This window comes from Fukomys damarensis, unplaced genomic scaffold, assembly GCF_012274545.1.
Source record: "Fukomys damarensis isolate Sample0158 unplaced genomic scaffold, DMR_v1.0_HiC HiC_scaffold_1, whole genome shotgun sequence".
In the NCBI taxonomy this organism is placed as follows: domain Eukaryota; kingdom Metazoa; phylum Chordata; class Mammalia; order Rodentia; family Bathyergidae; genus Fukomys; species Fukomys damarensis.
In genome coordinates, this window is record NW_022900913.1 from 24,666,730 (window position 1) to 24,688,426 (window position 21,697).

At 38.4% G+C, this 21,697-nt stretch overlaps 2 protein-coding genes, 1 long non-coding RNA gene and 1 other non-coding gene across 7 annotated transcripts in view; 2 read left to right on the forward strand and 2 right to left on the reverse strand.

The window, feature by feature from the left end:
- The window catches only part of Pdzd2 (PDZ domain containing 2), a 248,168-nt gene extending 244,427 nt beyond the window's left edge, over window positions 1–3,741 (forward strand). For all 3 annotated transcript variants that reach the window (XM_010605415.3, XM_019204726.2, XM_033758241.1), the window contains exon 24: window positions 3,444–3,741. In XM_010605415.3, the coding sequence (XP_010603717.1) occupies window positions 3,444–3,610 (167 nt within the window). In that variant the 3' untranslated portion in view covers window positions 3,611–3,741. The remainder of the gene's footprint in view (window positions 1–3,443) is intronic.
- LOC104849120 overlaps window positions 1–11,302 on the reverse strand; it is an 18,931-nt gene extending 7,629 nt beyond the window's left edge. The window contains exons 1-4 of one of the 2 annotated variants that reach the window (XR_004515087.1): window positions 11,194–11,302; window positions 9,870–9,985; window positions 3,739–3,862; window positions 3,418–3,569 (exon numbers count right to left, since the gene is read on the reverse strand). This is a non-coding gene — a long non-coding RNA (uncharacterized LOC104849120). Of the gene's footprint in view, window positions 1–1,408; window positions 1,473–3,417; window positions 3,570–3,738; window positions 3,863–7,457; window positions 7,558–9,869; window positions 9,986–11,193 lie in introns of both variants that reach the window. The other variant, XR_002024756.2, reaches the window with a different exon arrangement.
- On the forward strand, window positions 9,049–9,156 carry LOC117285583. The gene has a single exon (XR_004516649.1). It is a non-coding gene; the product is annotated as a U6 spliceosomal RNA (small nuclear RNA).
- A 1,736-nt stretch (window positions 11,303–13,038) lies between the features above and the next one.
- The window catches only part of Golph3 (golgi phosphoprotein 3), a 15,770-nt gene continuing 7,111 nt past the window's right edge, over window positions 13,039–21,697 (reverse strand). The window contains exon 3 of the mRNA XM_033758310.1: window positions 13,039–14,935. Coding sequence (XP_033614201.1) covers window positions 14,511–14,935 — 425 coding nt within the window. The 3' untranslated portion in view covers window positions 13,039–14,510. The remainder of the gene's footprint in view (window positions 14,936–21,697) is intronic.

Genomic DNA, 21,697 nt, shown 5'->3' on the forward strand with positions numbered 1-21,697 from the left:
ACTGTTGTATGTCACTAAACAACAGGGAGATGTTCTGAGATAGACTGTTAGCCAATTTTACCATTGTAGGAACACTGTAGTGTACTTACGCAAACTAAGACAGCTACAAAGCCACTAGGTAATATATGTAGCCTACTATTGGTGGAAATGTTATGTGATACCTGAGTGTAAAAAGATTAATATATGGCAAAAAAAAAAATCTAAGCAAATATAAAAATACAAGTGACTGGAAGATAATGTGCAATGTATTAACAGTTAATGATCAGAAAAAAGAACTGTAATTAATGAAAAAATGCAACATAAAAGAGAAAATTTGGATAAAGGAAGCAAATAGGTTTTTAGGTTTTAAATACATCTATTTTCTAAGTGGCCAAGAAACATTAGCTAAAGATGCTCAAATTTGAAATAGTTCATGGGATTAAAATTAATGACAACTAGGGCCAGGGATTTAGCTCAGTGGTGCCGCCACCTGCATCACAAGTGTAAGGTCCCGAGTTTGATCCCCAGCACCAAAAATAAAATTATGACAACTAGAATATTAGGATTTAAGTCTGTTGGCTTGGCCAAAAATAGGAGATCTCATAATACATGAGGGCAAGGAAAGGACAGCCCTTGCTCCTTCTAGTGGAAGTGTGCATCTTTCCACCTCTAGAGGAAAACATGGTGGTGCTTACTAAAATGGGAGCTATGGAAAATCTTACATTTCTTAGTAGAGTGATAGAGAAAATATATTCATAAAAAGGAACAGTATGTGGCAACTGAAGAAATGAATTAGATCTTTACGTATCAGACAAGACCAGCTCAAACTGTAAAGCCAGGCAGTGATGTGCACGCCTGTTATCCCAGCACTTGGGAGGCTGAGATGGGGGGATTGCTTCAAGTTGGAGGCCAGCATGGAATACCTTGTCTCAAAAAACAAAACAACAAAGTACACCGAAGTGTAGAATGCTAAATAAAAAGCCAAATATGTGATAATAATTCATAACAACTATGAGAGCCTGATTGTGCCCCCAAAAAAATCTAAGGTGTTTTTGGGCAAAACCATAAAAGCTTTCTAGTGTTGTTTCGTTTTTAAATACAGTAAATGGAGACAGGCATCCTGCTCAATGTTAGGATTCAGCTGGCCTCATGTAAGAGAAAACCTAAAATAAAAGTGCAGTGGTTTAAGCAAAAGAGAAATTTGTCTCATGTAAAGCCCAAAAGTTAGCACCACCTTTGGTCTGCACAGCAAAGAATGTTTCCTAAATTTTCATCTACTTCATGGCATCTTCATTGCAATCTAGTGAAGACAGATATTCCCATCAATCACCACGGCAGATGAGAAAAATGAGGCATAGAGAAATGTGTAACTTGCCTGAGTCACTGACTGGAGACGCCTGTCCTCAGACCCAGCCACATACTTACTCACCTTTGAACCTCTCTGGCTTCATATGACCTGGAGTTAACGTTGTAGAACACGGTATTGGGTATTGCTGTCACAAATATAACTGGTTATGTCCAACAACAGTGTTTTGGTTCTTCTATTTTGAGAAAGCAACAACTGTGATTTAAATCATCCTTATTACTTCCACTGCACAGATAGAGGTGAGGCCTTTCTTGTAATGACAGTATCTCCCTGTATCATCAGGGTGTTAGGTAAAAAGAGCTGAAAACCAGGACCAGACCAGGACCCTAACAAGCTTTTATTATTGGAAGGATCTGCTGGGCTGTCTCTGAACAAAGGAGAGAAAGCAACACGGCATATCAGGGAGCTTCTTTTATAGGAGTGGGGTGGAGTGGAGTGAAGTACAATTAAGGGATTGGAGGAGCCTGTGACATCACTAGAAGGGGCTTGTGACATCACTAGTTGCTAGGAGATAGCAAGTATCAGGTCACCTTTCTTGGTGGGAAGAGAAGCATGTTGGGAAGAAGACTGTCCTTTGGTGAGAAGCCATATTTTAACATGACATTATAGGAAGGAGGCTACTATTTTATGTGGCAGCCATCTTAATGCAAGGGAAATCTAACACAGGGTATCCTTGGTTGGGTTGGGTATGAATGTATCACTTTCTTCCAGGTTGTATTTTTATTATTTCATCAATTTTATAAGCAACTACAATTACACATGTACAAATGTTTAACAGCTTTGAGAAATTTAAGATGAAATACATCTGTTCAGATCTTACTGAAATTTCTAAATGCCTACTTTATTCTTTGCAGTTATTCTTTCAGTACCACATTTTCCATTGTCTCCCTAGCCAGTTGCATTTCTTCTTCAGTGTGATTGTTTTCTGTATGTGCAACAAGGTAAACAGAGGGGGGTTTCAACTTGACTTTACAAAGCTAGTAAATTTACTATAACCTACACAAAGCTGTAATGAAGAAATATCTACAACTGTGTTAGGTAACAATTAAGTACCCTTCACAGTCACAGATGAGCAAGGAATCACTGATTCTCAGAATTTGAAAACATCAGCAATGGCTGTTAACTGAATAGCTGAGGCTGTATTCCTACATCAACTGGCTACAGGGACTTTAGCTACTGATTTCCTTTCCCACCTTTTTATTTTTTTATTGTTCTAACTAATTTAGTCATTTAGTCTTGATACTACTAACCCTCTGCCAATTATATAGAGATTATCTTTCTCTTGTCAATTGCTTGTTTATGTCTTGCCTTGTATTTTGGAAGCAAAGAAGAGTTTTTTATGGAGATATGCACTTTGCAACTTAAGAAACAGTTTCCTGCTGGGCATAGTGATGGAGGCAGGAGGACTGCCTCCAGTTCAAGGCCAGCCTGGGCTACACAGTAAGCTCAAGGATAGCCTGAGCTGGAGTAAGACTCTCTAAAAAATAAAATTAAAAAATTCCCTATCTTATACAGCATCACATGCTTGTAATCCCAGTTACTCCCAAGGCTGAGGCAGAAGGACCTCAAATTTGAGGCCAGCCTAGGCAAGACAGTAAGATTCTACCTCTAGAAGATAAAAAATAATTGCTTAGTTATTTTTCTTATTGCTAAGACAAAATACCCAAAACCCAAAGTTAAAGGAGGAAAGATTGATTTGACTCCTGGTTGTAGAGGTTTCAGTCTGTAATAGGTTGGCTCTAAGGCCGGGTGGCATGGCAGAGGGGCACTGCTGAGGAGAAAGTTAATGGCAGGCAGAAGATAACAAAGCAAGCAAGGGGCCTTAGCAGCTTTTTTCTGCCTCTTTTATATTTTATCTGGGCTACTGGGATTAGGGCAGTGCCAAACCAATCAGTGGAGAGTGATTTAGTAGTCATCCACCCTTACTCCTAGCACCTTTAATCACAGCCACCTCTGAAAAAACTCCACCTATGGCTGCATGAGGCTTTGGGGGACATCCAGACACAGCCATAACAGTTGTCTTAAATCTGTAGTTTACTTAGAATTTTTTTGGAAAACATGAAAATGCCAACCTCTTATTCTGTATTTGTTCTAACAGGTGGTGCAGCAGAACAAGCAGGAACAATAGAAGCTGGAGATGAAATTCTTGCTATTAACGGGAAATCCCTGGCTGGGCTCATGCACTTTGATGCTTGGAATATTTTGAAGTCTGTTCCGGAAGGACCTGTGCAGTTAATAATTAGAAAGCACAGGAATTCTTCATAAATTTTAACAAGAGTCACCTTTTCTAAGTTCTTATTTTAGCAAATCAAAATGACTTCTTTAAATGATGGGTTGAGACAACAAACAGTGATATAGACAAGGACTACAAAAATCTCCAAGTTTGTACTTACACATGAAGTCTGACCTACTGTGTTGCAGCAACAATGAAGGTAAACTCCAGAAGCCATTCATTCACCTGGATCACTTAGGCTGGGGAGTTCATTTTGTTCCAGTGCCTGTCCTCCCCTTTTAAGTCTGCAGTGGGGATACAAGGGGTGACATGCTTCATCTGAAATACCTAGCTACACCTCCACATCCCTCTAGCTCCATCTCCTAACATGGGACACAAATATGACTAAAAAGACTAGTTTCGCATAGCTTTGTGAGTGAGTGTCACAGTGCTCTGAGGCACATTCAGTGGAAAGAAGAGCTGTAGGTAGACAGATATTACCCTGAAAAGAAAATGAATGATGACCTAATCAGTAGGCTGAGCTCAGGAATTATCCCAAAACTAAAAAAGCAAAATACAGAAAGTAGTATTTTTTAATGTATAATGTACAAATGCAGAGTTCAACTCAATGAGTTGACTATAAAGTACTGATCATTTTCTATTTCTGCAAATTTAAGACATAAGCCTGTTTTACAGAATAACAGTCCCAATAAACTGTGTACATAGCTCTAAGCTTTGCTGCTAGGAGAAGCAGGAAATTCCAGCTCTGAAAGCACTTTGAATCTAGTTTTCAAACTGGTCTTGAGTAAGTCTTGAATTCAAGACTAGTCAACACAAAAGCGGGCAAAACTATCAGTTACTGGGTCTCCATTTCTACATCTTATGCACTCCAGTTAATAACTTACATTTTCAGAAATCAAGTATTTTTTAATGTCCTTAGATTTAGAGACATAGCCAAAGTTTAAAATGATCCTCTGGGGAGACTTGTTTGGATGAATTTTTTTCCTCTTCCCAACACACTTCAGAAATGTAGCTAAGTATTGGATCTTTTTCTTGACCTGGTACAGTGATAGAGCTCTGCAGTGACTGAAGTTTGAAAATTCTTCCTTTTGCCAAAACGTTTCCTGCAGACTGTTTTGACTCATGCTGCTTGTGAAACTCCCCTGGCTGCCATTAGCTTCTTCAAAATGGCCATACTGTCCTAACACTGACTTTTCTCCCTTCCCACTATCCCCCATTTTCCTAAATTCCAAAGCCTCATAAGCTTGGTTTACCAAAATGTCATAAGAATGAGAGAGAGAAATGGAAAAACAGGGTGAGTCAAAGTACAGGATTATGCAATAGTTATAATACAAATCCTCGGGTGGCACAGGCCACCCTGTTGCATCCCAGGAATACGGGTGGAGATTGCATTTGTCATACCTGACCACATGATGCTACGATTTTATGTTGGTGATTTCTTTACATAACCTACAGCTAGGTCTATGGCTACAAGCCTTGGGCCATGGAAATATACGAGCTGTCACCTTTGTACATTTTTCCGAGTGACCAATCTTGCTGAGTGACATCTGGCTTACCTGAGCCCAGATTGCTCATTTTTCAACAGGTTATACAAAGGAATATGTAGTACAGGAGTTAGCTAGAAAACCAGATTGATTTAGCTTCTACTTTTCATTGCAGTTACAGGTAGGATACTATAGGAAGTCAGTGCAAGGTGCATGCTAGATTGTTTTTTAAGTCCCTGGGGTCAGTTTCGTGGTTTCTGCTTTCTTGCCTAAATGTTGAGGCTATTTGAAGTCAACATTGAAAACCAATTTTGGGGGCTGGGGATTTGGCTCAGTGGTTCCACTGCCTGACTTGCAAGCACAAGGTCCAGAGTTCGATCCCCAGTACCACAAAAAAAAAGGCAAACCAATTTTTGCTTTCATTCTTATAACTATGCCTATTTATAAGAAATTCATAATCTTATGTGATCAGACAGAAATTTCTAAAGCAAAATGAAGCAATGGCATGGTCTTTTAAGTCCCTACTCCTCATGTCTTATGAGTGCAGGGTGAATCTTTGGTTTACCGCACTATGTTAAAATAGCCATTTCTACAAGATCTTGCCGGAAGGGTTCCCCAGCCAATACCACAAATGAGGGAAGAAGCAAAAACTAAACCGTCTTTGACCCTGACATAGCAAGCTATTTGTCTTCGGTGTTCAAGGCATGACTAGTATTTCTAATTAGTCTAATAAATTCCCACACTTCCTGAAGTGAACACTAATGGTATTGTCCTACTAAAACTTTCATGTTTTGTTTTTTTTTTTTAAACTGGTCAGTAATTCACAGTAAGCTATAAGGGTAAATAAATATGTGCTTAACATGTAAATCGTAGTTGCAAGAATATACCATGAAGGCTGAGGAGCCTGGGTTTCCTTTCCGTCCTCCCACACACTTCTCATTGAATTGTATGGTTGACTTAATTGGCACCACACCTGTTGTATGATATTATACATTATCCTTTATTTATGTAAAATAAAATGCCTTATATATTAAAGAGTAAGTGCAATAATATGAAATAGCCTGTACATTTTTAAATGTTGTCGCCAAGTTATGTAAATCCACATGTGTACACAACTTTTTTAAGTAATTTTAAAAAATAAACTGCTTACTACTTCTTTTTTCCATTGTTCTTCATTTACAGAGTATGAAGATAAAATACTACCAGATACTACCTAGTTAGCAAGTAAATAGGTGAGAGGTACAAAGCCAGGAGAAATCAGTTAGTCACTTTTTCATTGCCACACTCAATCTTGACACAATCCAAAATCATTCTAACTCTAAAATCTTAAACATCCAACTCTTACAACTTCCTAGCTGGCTGGTCACTTCCTCCCACATGAAGACATGCTGTCTTCAATAAGCCCTCTAATCCCTTGAAAACTATCCACTTTCTCCCCATTAGAACCCTACCCTTTCACTCCCTTCCCTGGACCAGTCCATGGTAGGATACAGCAGCTTCTGTCCGGCCCACAGGCTTAGGCCCTTTGCCCCACTGACCTGTCTTTCCAGTCAAGCCTGGATTCTTTCTTAGCCGTGATCTTGGCTCTTACAGTCCTAAAGAAAAGTCCCCCACAGAAAAATATAGCTGTAAGCTGTATGTCCCAACCTCTATTGGACCTTCGTTGGTGCTCAGTTTTCCTCTCGTTTTTCACAATGATTACTCACCTTCCCCCTCACACCTGGGTGATGTGGGGTCCTACTTCACAAAATAAATAAAGCATCTATATAGGCTCCTTGGTTTTAAGATTCAGAGAGCAACTTACAGGCAGCCCAAGGAAGAAAAGATGGCACCTCACAGAAATCCAAGAGTGGCACCCAGCATGAGACCAGTGAGAGCGCCGAGATTCCTGGGTTTCACTGGTAGGCTTCCAGAGTTAGGGATCTGTTTCTGCCACCTAGCTAGCACCCTTATCCACACTCAAGTGACTGTTACCTAGGAAACTTTGACTACCACTTTGTCATAATTTTGGGTCATACTATATCCCAGAACTTTTCTTGACATACAAGCTGCTGTTTAATGTTTCCATATATATCCCAAAGTAAGGCTCTGATTGACTCAACTTGCCTCTCAAGTGTAAAGCATTTTCCCCAGAGAAAGGTTTTGTTGTGGTTTTTTAATTACCCCATTCCCTGAAATCCACTGGAATGAATAAAAAAGGAAATTCTAGTTCTACAATATGGAAACAGCCATTAGTGCATTCTATGAATTTGGAAAACTATACCATGTATAAAAACCTAAGACCAAACTGATGAACAGCAATTAAGTGGGATACAAATCTGTCTGACAGAATAGTTGACATGAAGTAAGTTCTGAAGACCACCACCCAAAACCCTTTCCTTAGAAAAACGGATACAGGATGTGCCTGATCTGGAGTCATCTTCATGCCTCAGGATGGTGGGGACAGTAAGGAAGAAGGTGATCATTTCCATTTCTCCAGGCACCTTCTGGTCAGTCTAAGAAGGTCAGAGTGACACGTAAGGCCCAGTCCGATCTGAGGAAAGCCTCCACCAGACAGGACGCCACAGTGCAAAAACAGCTATGTCAACAAGAGACACTGCCCAGTCACCCCCACTCCACACAACTCCTGTTCCCTGCCCAACAGCGGAGTACCCCAGGAAAGGTTAAAAATCGTGGTATACAGTGCCCCTCTCCAGATCTAAGAGGTGAAGTAAACGACGCCTGAACAGAGCAGTGAAGGATCCACTACTAACAATCTTAAGCCAAATGGCAAGCTCAGGTAGAAATCACCTAAGCCTACTGAACTGGATTCGGCAGGGGTCTTCCTTTGTAAAAGGGGGCAAAGAAAAAACAGAGGAAAAGGTATGGAGGGAGATAAAGGTATGAAAAAGTGCCCAATGCCCACAAATACCAGAGAAAATAAGGTAAACACCCTCATCCAAATTTGGAAGGTACCCCCAACAAAACTGAAAAAGTCAGCAGGGATAAACCACTACCCAGCATCACCACCAAGACAAATCTGGTACCACAATCTGTATAAGTGAAGTAGGAGGAGGCAAACAGGTCACCTGATGGCCATAAAAAGACCCCACCATAGGCCTGGTGTGGGGGTGCACAACTGTAATTCCAGCACTCAGGAGGCTGAGGCAGAAGGATCACTAAGTTCGAGTCTGATGGCCATAAAAAGACCCCACCATAGCTCTGGTGTGGGGGTGCACAACTGTAATTCCAGCACTCAGGAGGCTGAGGCAGAAGGATCACTGTAAGTTCGAGACCAGCCTGGGCTACATAGTTCCAGGTCAGTCTCAACTATGTATTAAGACCCTGTCTTGGGGTGGGGAGACCCCACCATAATCAACACAATAGTAAAGTTCAGAAACAGAGCTAGGACTTGAGTAGTGTTCCACCCTCTCACTGTGGGCAAGTGTGTAAAGTGATGTAGGAAGAAAGAGCTCATGCAGGGTATGAACTTGCAAAATACTACTCTGGGGAGAAACCACCAGAAATACAATCCTAACTGAGCATAATAAAATAATTGAGCACAAGAGCCAAATAATTGGTTCAAGAGCCAGGTGTGGTAGAACATGCCTGTAATCCCAGCACTTGGGAGGCTAAGGCAGGAAGACTGCCACAAGGCCAGCCTGGGCTACATACACAGTGAGTTCAAGGCCAGTCTGAAGTACAGTGAGACCTTCTCTCAAAAACAAACAAAAAAAGGGATAAAAGGTGAGGGAAGTGAGTCTCAGAAAATTAACTGCCATATTTCTGAACACCCCACCAAAATAGAGACAAAAGCTAGAAAATTAAGTTAGGCTGACCCAGACATTCTAAAAAGAACAGGAAAAGTAGTTGATCTGAAAGAGAGGAGATGCTACAGGGCAGCAATAGTGAATGATAACAAAGAGCTGGCTGTGGCAAGAGTGCCACAGGTTCACCACCACCACTACAGGGTCAAGTCCCACACAAAACTATTAAAGAACAACAAAGTGCTTGCTTCGGCAGCACATATACTAACTAAAATTGGGATGATACAGAGAAGATTAGCATGGCCCCTGCACAAGGATATGCAAATTCATGAAGCGTTCCATATTTTGTAAATAAGATCCAAATTGTATAATTCACAATGTGAACTAGGAAGAAAAGGGCTAAAGGTGTAGGGGAAGTGGGAAAGATAGGAGAAAGGAAATAAGGGAAAGTAAAAAATACGAAAAAATGGAAACAAAGTCTTGTAAATGAGGAGGGGAAGGGGGTGAGGGGAGGGCAGGCAGGGGTAAGGGGGAAAAAAATAAGAACCAAGACCTGTCATGTAAAGGTACAAGTTCCCAATGATGAATGTAACTGTACTGTGTACTTAAAAAGTACCAAAAAACCCAATGAGGAAAATAAATAAACAACGTAAGGACAAATATAGTCCCCCAAAACAGCACATCAGAAAGACATACCCTGCAATGAGAACTGTGACTTGACACCACAAAACGAGTTGTAATACATCAAGAAAATGACACAAACTATGACTAACAAACCAAAATTTGAAAAATTCAGAAACTTAAACTCAAGAGAAACTAAAATTAAATAATTAAATATTTCAAGAGTGAACTAGAAATGTTGTCTGAATGAACACAGTAACACCTTATGATGGGAAAGAGAAAATAGAGGAGGAAATGTTTAAAGGTGAGTAAAAAACCCACACAAAACTGAAAACTACAGAAAATACAGGTGAGGTCCCCCAAAGAAAATCTAAAAAAAGAGAACCCTAACCCATACAGTTAGTTTTGTTAATCATATCTCCCCAGACTGATATACATACCTGACCACAAGGCACATTCAACAGGACAGTTAAAATCTCCTCCAAATCCCAGCACTTGGGAAGATGAGGCAGGAGGACTACACATGCAAGGCCAGCTTTAGCTATACCATGAGACCCTGTGTTTTAAATAAATAAAAATAAATTGGAACATCAAAGAAAAACCACATGCAAATTTCAAGGACTAGGAAAACCAACTGTATCACATAGTTAATCAATACATAAAAACATCAATGCCCATTAGAAAAATGAAGAGAGAACATAAATAGGTAACTTGCAGGAAAAGATACAAAATTATTAAAACAGAAGTAACGATAACCAACCCTCAACAATTAAAACTTGGTAATTCTCCCCTATTAAACTGGCAAAGGCTAGACTGAAGATACCCACTACATTACTGGCTAGGGTGCAGGGAAGGTAACACTGGCATTGGTAGAAGCTTAAGTCAAACTAGAAATCACCTTGGCTTTATCTCTTATGTTTTCAAAGTATATTCTTTAATCAAGTCCATGCTAAAAATTAGGTAAATATAAAGACATGTACACAAAAACATACATTATTTGTAATCATAAAAAATATGATGGGCCGGGGACTTTGCTCAGTGGTTCCACCACCTGTCTCGTAAGCAGAAGTTCCAAGTTCTATCCCTGGTACCAAAAAAAAAAAAAAAAAAAAAAAAGACTAACCCATGTCTACTAATGGGAGATTCAACTAAGCTGTACAATAACACCATTCAAAAGAACAATTACTCTGAAAGCTCTCTAGAATATAAATGCAAAAAAGCAAACTGCATTAATGCAAGTCATACTATACTACTGTTCTATCGGTAACTACCTATATAATTCTAACCTTGGGCTGAGAAAGTATACATATCAATTTAACTAAAACATGTTGCCATCTATATTTCTTTGAAGGACAGACTGCAGGTTATGAGTAATAATACCACCATCTGACATTTGGGTAGAATTTATACCAGGTATATCATCCTTGGACCCATGGGCTTCAGATAACTGAAAACCATGATCTGGATAAAAGTGAAATGGAGCAGTATTACCTGCCAATGTTACAGGAAATTAATACAAGATGGAAAAGTCAGAGTAGGAAATTAAACCCTATAAATACCTCAGATAAACTTGGATCTGGTGGTTTCCATGCTGTTGGGGCCAGAGTAGCCATGACCAGCAGTCAAACTTGTTAACAAACTGAGTGACAAGGCGGCAGCCCAATGCTGCCACTGAACCACTCAGAACACCACCCCTTTTCCCTTTTGGGTGATGACAAAATGGAAGCATTCATTCATTATGCTTTAATAAATCACTGTACCCACCTGTTCACAAACAAGAGAAGGGCTGAGTGGAAGAAAGAGTCAGAAGTCACTGGTCAATCCTATTTCAGCAAGTCGGGCGTTCCTAGCCATGTGATACATGCAAATGCTTCTTCTATCTAAAACATAGTAAATTAGGCATTCTCAAAAGATAATTTACCTTTATTATTACTTCTATGTATTTGTCTTCTGATCTATTAGCCTCACTGTAAAATAACTTTATTAATATCAGTCCATGATAATTAACTTTATAAAGACTTATAAGGATGCTGCCAAAAAAAAGTAGACCAAGAGGAAAAAAAGAATTGAGATGTGCTACGTACATGTACCAATTCCCCACTATGAATCATAATGTATTGCAAACATGTACTAATAAAAATACTTTTAAAAATTTAAGGGCCAGGGATTTAGCTCAGTGGTTCTGTCACCTGCCTTGAAGCTCAAGATCCCAAGTTTGATCCCTGATACCAAAAAACATATAAATTATTCCAGGATGTCGCTTTAATCTTTATTTGCACCCCCATGAGTTTCTGTGTGCCTGCCTGATGCTTTTCTCACAGAAAAGCCCGACTTGCATGTAAGAAAAAAAGAAAAATTGCCAGAGTGTCATCATTTTGCTCGGTGTGAATGTGCTACCACTTTGGGATCAAAAGCTTCAAGTTACTACAGCATGTGACAGTAGGCAACTCACCTTCTGTGAGTCTGTTCATGTTAAATGAAGATTAGTAACTAGAGACGGGGAGGTCAAAATGAGAAACGATTTCCCTAGGCACAAAGCATGTGCCTACTAAGCTTCTATTAGAATACTGCATCAGGTTATTTTCAGGAACAGTTATCAATTTAACATATAAAGAAGCCAAAAGGGGTGCCAGGGATTTAGCTCAGGGGTTCTACTGCCTGCCTCACAAGCACAGGGTCCTGGGTTCGATCCCCAGTACCAAAAAAAAAAGCCAAAAGAAAAAGGTACCTACTAATTCTTTGCACAACGATACTTACCCTAAGTTTAATATAAAAATTCAATGCCTGATTTTTTAAATTCTGCCAGCTTTAACTAAAATGACACTAACCTGTGGAAATGCTGCTCCTACCACACAGAACTACTTCCATGCAGACACACCATTCCTACTTTAGAGGGGTTTTGGAGGAGCATGTGTTCTAGGTAACACATGCCCCTCCAAATTTGACTCCTCTCCTCTCTTGGCTGCAGACATGTGGACTGAAAGGGGTCACACGCATGCTGAGAGTGCACTCAGCTCTAAACAAACAGACAAAAGTGTGGGCCAAGGCCTTGCTCACCCTGCACAGCAAGATCAATCAATACTGCTGCTGAAATGATTATCCTAAAACACCCATTACTTCACTTCTAATGTCTTTTTTTCAAGAGGATAACAGTACATTTTTTTCTTGATAAGAAATTTCAGACATGGCATCAGGTTTCAGTAACCATTTTATGTGAAGAACTTTAATAGTTTCTACACTTAATTACTACCAGCAGTGTCACTTTTGTAGGAAAAGAAAGTGATTTTAACAGATAGAAAACTCTTTTCTAAATATTAATGCAGGGGTTGACAGACCACAGCCCATGCACAGCTGCCTATTTCTATAGTTTTACTGCAAATTGCAACACAGCATAGCCATTTATTTGTATTGTCAATGACAGCTTTCAATGAGCAGAGTTGAGTGGTTTGCACATAGATTGTATGTGGCTCAAAACTAAAAGATCTACTATCTGGTTCTCTAAGAAAAAAGTGTGCCAAACTCTACAATGAAATATCACAGTGCTGTAAAAAAGTAAAACTTCATTTGAAAGCAAACTAAGGACACAAAAATACAAATGACATGCTTGCTCTGATTCAGGCACTTTCAAGATCATAGTTTATTTATTACTTCAGATAAAAAGATAGTATACATATTAGGGAATCCCTTAAAATTCAACTCTAGAGTTATACACCATCTAGTACTTTTGCAGTGAATGTTAACCCCCAAAAAAATTCCTAAACACCTGAAAGCCCCACTATTGACAAAACTATGGTAATAAAAAATTTGACATTTAATTTTTTCAATGTATAGTATTTACATTATGAAACCAATGGTGGTACGATAAACAGTGATAAAGAAATAGTAAAAATAAACTTTAAAAAGCAAAGACTTATAATCTTACAATGTGCTAATTATCATAATTGTATCTAAAAAAAATTAAAACATAGCAGAGCTTTCTGTTACAAAATTCTTAATCATCTGAGTTGTAGTCATTACTTGCTACCAATTTACATGCAACAGGTGCTAGGACATTTGATTTTTTTCTTCAAGAAAGTATAAAAATTGACTTTTCAGAGCAGACATTAATTTACTTATGGACAGAAGAAAAAACTGTACTTAAGATTAGTACTGGTCACAAGCCTCTTTCCTACAGAAATCAAAAAAAGTGTTAATAAAAAAAAATCCAGAAATGCATAGGCAAAGAGTACCATGAGTGGCACAGCTCAAAAAAATCCTGCAACCAATTAGATACTCATCTTTTCCATCTCCTCCTATGATGAGAGGTCTATTCTGCCATCATATTATGACTGCAGCAGGTGTGAGGGGGCACCAGGTGTATAACTAAACCTTGCAAAATACTAAGACGGGGGGCAAGGGTGGCCAGAAGGAGCAATTTATATATAATTCAAACTATATACAGCATAAGTGGAATGCAGCCCATCCCAAACTGGCTTTGTGAAACAACTGGACCTCTCTGACTGAATAGTTAAAATTATCATAATTGTAATAATACAATAGATTTACATGGGAAACAAAATCCAGGGGACAATTTATATTAAGTATTTACTGTGCTGTTTCAATTTAAAAATAATTTTGCTAAGTATACATCTCAACTGAGGTCTATGTATAAAATTTCCTAATAGATACAGATATTTACCTTTGGTGAGTTGAAGGCCTTGTTGTGACTTGTCTGAATTATAGGCAGAATGCTAATGTACATGCACAGGAGGGAAAACTCAAGCTGAGGTAATCCAAAAGCTGTGCATATGGGGTGACTGGAGGTACTTTGAAAGTGAAAGTATACCAGAAACCCAAAACAGGTAACAGTGAGAATGGCAAGGGGGAATGGAATGCCAATATGGCAGTAAAATTTGTTAAGAACAGAAAGAGGAAGGCCTCTCGTACCAGCAGAATCCTGCATACACACAAAAAAGAAAAAGCCACCCACCATTTCATAAAAACCAATTATAGTGTGGGAAGTACAAACTGCAGAAAACCAGAAGTCAATAGAAGAAAAACTACTGGTTGCATGAGAAAAAGGAAATGTTTCATTCTGACAGTTACTTGGTGAACGCAGCCACCACTGCCCACAGAACCTCGTTGGTGCCGGCCTTCAGACATTCTACTTCTGGGTCCAAGTCCAGAAGCTGCCGAACTCTCTTGGTGGCTAAATCATACTGCTCATCCAGAAGAGGAGCAAATGCATTCTCCAGGACATCTGAGGCATGGGCTAGATAAATGAGGGCCAGCAAGCGCTTGTCCATACGATGAGGGTCATTCACCCATTTCTCAAGAACAGCTTCTTGTACCTTCTTGATGAGGCGCTGTTTAATGTTGTTGTTGGTAAGAGGATGCGTCGTCATGTCAAAAAGTAGGAAGTTCTGTTTCTCTGTCGTTAGTACACCCTTTTCCACCAGGTTTTTAGCTAATCGTTCCCGCACGTTTCTTAACTGATAATGCAATTTTAAAGGATTCCATGTCTCACCTAAATCAAAGATTTCAAAAGTTAGAAATGGATATTACCTAATTTTGACATTTCTGGAAAAAAAAAAAGCAGTGAAGTCAACCCCCTCCCCCAAGAAATAAAAGAACATCCAACAATGTTTGTCTCCTTCACTAGACAACAAAGCTAGTCCCTTCAGACTCTCAACATTGCCCATTCTCAGGAATAGTAGTAGTCACTCAAAAATCTAAACTGAAAATTAGTCTTGAAATCAGTTAACCTTAGTCTAAGGAGTAAAATGGGCCAAACACTATGCTCCTGCCACCTTCCAGGTGTTGTCAAAAAAGCAGCCAACACAATCAGCAATAGACAAAAGGAAAAAAGCTTCCTGATTATACATGCTATTCCTTAACTGCCACGTACAACGTCACTAATTACAGGAAAGCCTGCATTGGCAATGTTATTCTTTGATGACAAATAATATAAACTAATTCTAAGAGATCGAAAAAGTGTTACAACTTTAATCTTACCATCTTGCCTTGACAGACAAATTTAAAATAAAACCAAATTAGCCTTTGTTTTTCTTTAAAGCAGAATGGAAGGAAATTTATCAAAGTATTAATTTGGTTATCTTTTGGAATATGTGCAACAAATTTTTAAAAATATTTTCTATATTTTTCCAAATGATACTCAATGAACACACGACTATGTTTATAATTTGGGGGAAAACTATTACAGTAGTTTCCTAAGTCAGAACATGTTAAATGTCAACCACAGGCACCTTTATTAAAAATGCAAGAACTCTAAGGCTAAAATTTACAACACAGAGAAAACTAAAAACTCCACTGCTCATTACTCATGCGTTAATTAAATGAAACTATTAAAACTTCTAAAAATACAGTTCCTCAGTTGTACAAGCCATATTTCAAGTACAAGCCATATTTCAAGTACAAACAGCCACATGTGGCCAATAACTAATGATGAGACAGCAAAGGAATAAAATTTTGTTTTGATGAAGTGGGGATTGAACCCAGGAACTTCACATCAAGCTACATCCTCAGCACCTTTCTATTTTTTGAGACAGTCTCACTAACTTGTTCAGTTACCTGGGCTTGTCTCAAACTTGAGATACTCCTGCCTCAGCCTTCCAGAGTGCTGGGATTACAGGATGTGCCTGCCATAGCACCCAGCAGAACAGATCATTCTCATCATCAAAGACTGTTCAAATAGATGCTGTCACCTTAATACTCGGCCATAGACAAGCATGTTGGTAGACTTAATACTAAGGTTATGATGAGTCATAAACTGATACAAGAATTGCCTTCCCACCATAATTAGAAATGTGAATAAAATATTAGAAAACAATTCTTTTCAGATAGTGCAAAAAGTAGCCCACAACCATAACCCTTAAGGTAAAACTAAGTGAGCCATATGATTGTCCAAGCCTGATGATACCTGGAGGTACATCCCAAGCAGCAGGGCAGGAAGAAAGACAGTTACTCTGGATTGAGAAATCAGAGATCAGAGGTCAGGGCAGCTAAAGCAGCTGAAATGTGCAAGGCAAAATACTGAAGAGAAAGCTACAGAGACAAGGATCTAAAACCCTGCATGGTATCCCCTTGAATCTCTGACTAAATACTAAGCCACATATGTTATGGTGAAAAATTCAACAAGGCTACACAAAGAACAAATATCAAAAAGCTGTAAACTAAAAAAGGCCAAGAGTTCACACAAAACCAGGAAAAGCTTGAGTGTCAACAAGACTGAGTAAGAAAGCCTCACTGAAAATCCAGGACATACAGAGGGACTCCAGAAGGATCACACTTTATTCAGACTAAACCACCCCAGAGTGAAGGCTGCTATACCTGCCCTCACAATGCTTTAAAACAGGTGGATACACCAGGCGTGGTGGCACATGCCTGTAATCCCAGCACTCGGGAGGCTGAGACAGGAGGATTGCTCTGAGTTCAAGACCAGCCTGGGCTACATAGTGAGTTCCAGGTCAGTCTCAACTACATAGTGAGACCCTGTCTCAAAAAAACAAAAAATTAAAAAAATGAAACAGGTGGATATGCAACTGCATGTGGTGGTGGTGGGGGTCAACCATACACAGTCAACCATAAAAGTATCCACAAAATTTAAAGGGAAATAGACACACAATGATGAGAAAACTGGAGCTAGAATGATACAGAACTGCTAAGTTTGCAACTTATTTGGAAAAAGTAGGGACTATACAACAGACCAAGTCGTGGTAGAGTACACCTGCAATCCCAGAATTTGGGAAACTAAAACAGGAGGATTGCCACAAGTTCAAGGCCAGCCTATACTATATAGTGAGTTCAAGTCCAACCTAAACTACATAGCAAGACCCTGTCTCAAAGAAATAAAAAAATAAAATTATATGATGAAAGGCTAGTAGCCCTGAATTACTAAAGTCACTACATGGATGTAAAGAAAACAATTTTTTCAGCCGGGGATTTAGCTCAGTGGTTCTGCCACCTGCCTCAGAAGCCCAAGGTCCAGAGTTTAATTCCCAGTACAAAACAAAACAAAAACAAAACAATTTTTTCAGACAAAAAAGCCTGGCAAACGAATAAGCCTGGCAAATCAGTTCCACAAACAACAACAAAATCACTATATTGAGTTTCCTTGGTACTTTCAAAATGGAAAAAGGATCAATATATATTCAGAGCCATATCAGACTTTAAAACCTAAAACTTTAAAAGAAAAACTGAATAACATACATAATTCTTATTTCCCTTTCTGATGCTAAACAAGCTCACATACCACATTTACTGTAGCTATAGTTAAAAGTTCCTCGATGGGGCAGTATAGCACAACAGAGACATGCTATGTAACCAGAATGGCTAAGTTTAAATCCTGGTTTAGTCATTTTCTAGTTGTACAGCTTTGTACAAGGCTCCTTAGTATCTCTTCCCCCATATACACATGATCTCACTACTTTGCCCAAGCTGTCCTCAAACTCTCAATCCTGCATTCGCCTCCCAAGTGCTGGGATTACAGTCATGCACCACCAGTCAGCTCTCCTTAACCTATTTCTCTATTTCTTCATCTGTAAAGTGTAGGTAACAACTGCACTGGGACCACAGGACAATGAAAACTGAATTACGCTATCTCAAATTCTCAGAATAGAGGATGACACATGGGAAGCTCTCCATAATGTTAGCTCTTATTATTTACCTATGTGTAGAGTCAACATTTTGGAAAAAAGAATTTACAGACTCATGATGTTTTAAGAATCACATTAAAGAAGACATTTCTAAACCTGTATTTAAAATCAAGTGAAGGAAACATTCATAATATAACTATACAGCCTAGAATAAAAGGGAAATAAGTCCCTAAGGAAATTACAAAGAAAGTTCCCAGAGGAATAAGGAATGATTGATTTGAGTTTCATATTAAAGGGAATTTCTAAGAAAATTATAGAAGAAAGAACATTCAAGTTAAATCTAGAAAACGAGAAGAGTCAACATCCTGTAAATAGAAAAGACTGTATTCCAGGCAGAAGAAACAACAAAGTGTGAATGCAGCAATTACATGCTAGCTAAAAGCCTTGAAGAGGAGGTATGCATGTTCTTTCAACTGTGTACAAATGCCAATTTTTTACTATGCCAACCCACCATCTCCCAATAAATGCCTCCCTGCTGCATCATTCACAAGACAGTTTGGGATTCATTTTTCTTTCCTAATGGCAATAAGGGAATAGGCAGCTTAAATAAGAACAGTACAGGTTGGCCAGAGAGTTGGCTCAGTGGTTCCACCACCTGCCTCTCTGGTTCCGCCACCTGCAATGACCCAAGTTTGATGATTCCTGGTACCAAAAAAAAAAAAAAAAAACACAGTATATGTTGTATTAATTGACTTTGCAGGATTTAAATTAACACACATTAAATAGCCAAATGTAAAAGCCTATCCTAAAAGCCACAGCTCAATTCTAAAATTAACTATGTAGATAATTTCTAAGTTATCAAAAAAGAAAATACAGCTGGGCACAGTGGTGCACATTTGTAATCCCAGTACTTGGGAAGCTAAAGCAAGACTGCCTGGAATTCTAGGCCAGCCTGGATTACATAACAAGACCTTCTCAAAAACCTGTCCCCTGACAACTCTAGCTAATTAGGTATTACTACCTTAACACATTTATGTTGTCACAAAACCAAATATAGCACAACAAATGATTCTCAAGCCATCCTTATTTGTTTTAAGTAAGTAAATAAAACAGGAAGGGATTTTACGCCCCAGAAAAACATCCTGGCCAGCTGGGCAAGGTGGTACATGCTCATAATTCCAGCACTCGGGAAGCTGAGGCAGAAGGATTACTCCGAGTTCAAGGCTAGCCTAGTTCATCATGAGTGCAAGGTTAGCCTGAACTGCATAGCAAGACCCGGCCTCAAAAATCTGATTGATTGATTGATAGATAGATAGATAGACAGACAGACAGAGAGACAACATCCTGGCCATTTAATTCCCAAAAAATAGGAAAAAAAATTAAGACAGGTAATTTTGAAAGCCCTATAGTTAAATTACTTTGCTAAATAATTAAAATTCCTCTAATACTGCTATATGATTTTTCTTCCTCAAAGGAAATTGTGAGATTAACAGTTTTTGTACTAAAGTTAAGATTTATCCTCACCTTACTCCTAATTAATTACATGCTACAACCAATGGAACATGTAATGTTTATAAAATTCCTGTGAGAAATTTCTCAACTCCAAAGTACACTACACCTTAAGAGTTCCATGTTATTACTAAAGAGGAAGAGCCTAGACACAAACCCACCTTCAAACAAGGTGTTCCACTTATGATTGGACCTTCTTATAAGCAACCATTTCTGCCTCAGAGGAAGTAATAAAAGGGGACCAAGGCAGCATCTTCTTTTGTAGCAATTCCCTAGAAGAGGGTAAACCATGTGTGCTCACTCTGACAAAAAGTGGGTTATTCCAATCTCGTCATATATAAAAAATGGATTGTTCAGATCTCTTCAGGTATAAAAAAAAAAATACATCTTACAAACAAAAGGCTGAAACAATGTAGGAACTATCCCAATGTTGTATAATACTTCTTGTGGTACAGAAAAAGAAAGAAAAAAGTATAGGAAATGAGTGTTCAAGGAATCTTGGTATCCAGAAATTTTTACATTTTTATAAAAACAAACTAAGTTAAATCCAAAGAGTAACATCACTTCTAAGTTAACTTAAAATTAAGAAATCAACATAACTCAGGAGGAGAAAAATAGATGGAATAGTGAAGATCTAATCAAGGTTACAAAAGATTTAGCTGCTTAAATTTAAGGTCACAGAAAACTTTTAAAATTTTGTAGTAAGTACTTGTGCTCCCTTCAGCAGCCCATATACTAAAGATTTTGTAGTAAGTACTCAATGAATGAACGAACAATGCTTGATCCATAGGTTACTGTGGTCCATTCTATTATTCATCAGTCCCTAAATTATTCACTGTGGAAGTGAAAGGACTCGATAAAGTATACATGTAAATTTAAAATGTATAAAATTTATCTGTAGTTCTTATTTTTTGGTAAAAGAAACTGAGAGAAATGTATATAAAGAGAAAAGGTTCTTTAAGTTCACTGAACAACAATCACCTCAGTGGAGAACAACATACTGACAGGTACCGAAGTAATTTCACTACAAAGAACTGCTATCTTCCTGGGCAACACATTGGGAAGCTTCCTTCATCAATTTGGCAGTCTAGTAACACTTTATTAATAAACTAAGCCAGAAACTTACTCTTAACAACGGTAGTTTTTAAACTTTTTGCCTTCAATATATGCAACTAATAATAAGTATATACTTATTAAGTATTAGGGGCCAGAGATTTAGCTCAGTGGTTCTGCTGCCTGCCTTGCAAGTGCAAGGACCTGAGTTCTATCCCTGGTACAAACAAACAAACAAACACATAAATAAATACATTTTAAGCATTAAAGATGTTTAAATATATGCTTAGAATTTATTGATGGTTTTACCATGAATATATACACAACATAAATAATAAAATGAGCCTTAGTATCCTCCATCCTCAATAAAGAAACACTTTTTTCTTTTAAACAGTATCTGACTTAACAACATGGTGGAGGGCAGGGTCTCACTACCTTGCCCAGGCTGGTCTTAAACTCGTAACTCATCCTCCTGAGTAACTGAGCTAGCTTACCAGCTAATAGCCTCCTGTATTCCTGTATTAGAAGTCCCCTGTATGCCATCCCACCTCAGAGATAACCACTGGACAGACATCTGTTATTCATTCTCTTTTCCATATATAGATATAATCACATTTCCTTTAACAATACAATATATAATTTTGGAAACCAAGTAGCAAGTACAGATTTAGCTGTGAAAGGACAGACTCACCAATTTACTACCTCCTAAAATCACCGAACATAATGGCACACCACACCACCACAGTTGGTAAGTTGGAGGGACCAGCACCTCATGTCAGAACCTGGTCTAACTTCAGGGGAAAGTCAGCTGGAACCTGCAGTAGAACCTTGCAGAGCTCAGCAGAGCAGGAGGTCAGAGATCTCATGTTGGGCCTTGCAGCCAAAAAACTATGTTCATTCTTACTCTTCAAAGGTCTCGATCCAATATCCACTTCTTTCCTTCAACTACTAAAGTTCCCAAGGAATTATCTTTTTCCAGTTACTGAACTTTCAGAAAAACATACAGTTAAAGCTCTAATTTATCACACTATTAGACATGCACAACTGTTTCCCAAATTGATTCTAAGATTTTTTTTTTTTTTTTTTTTTTTTTTTTTTTTTTTAAAACATCT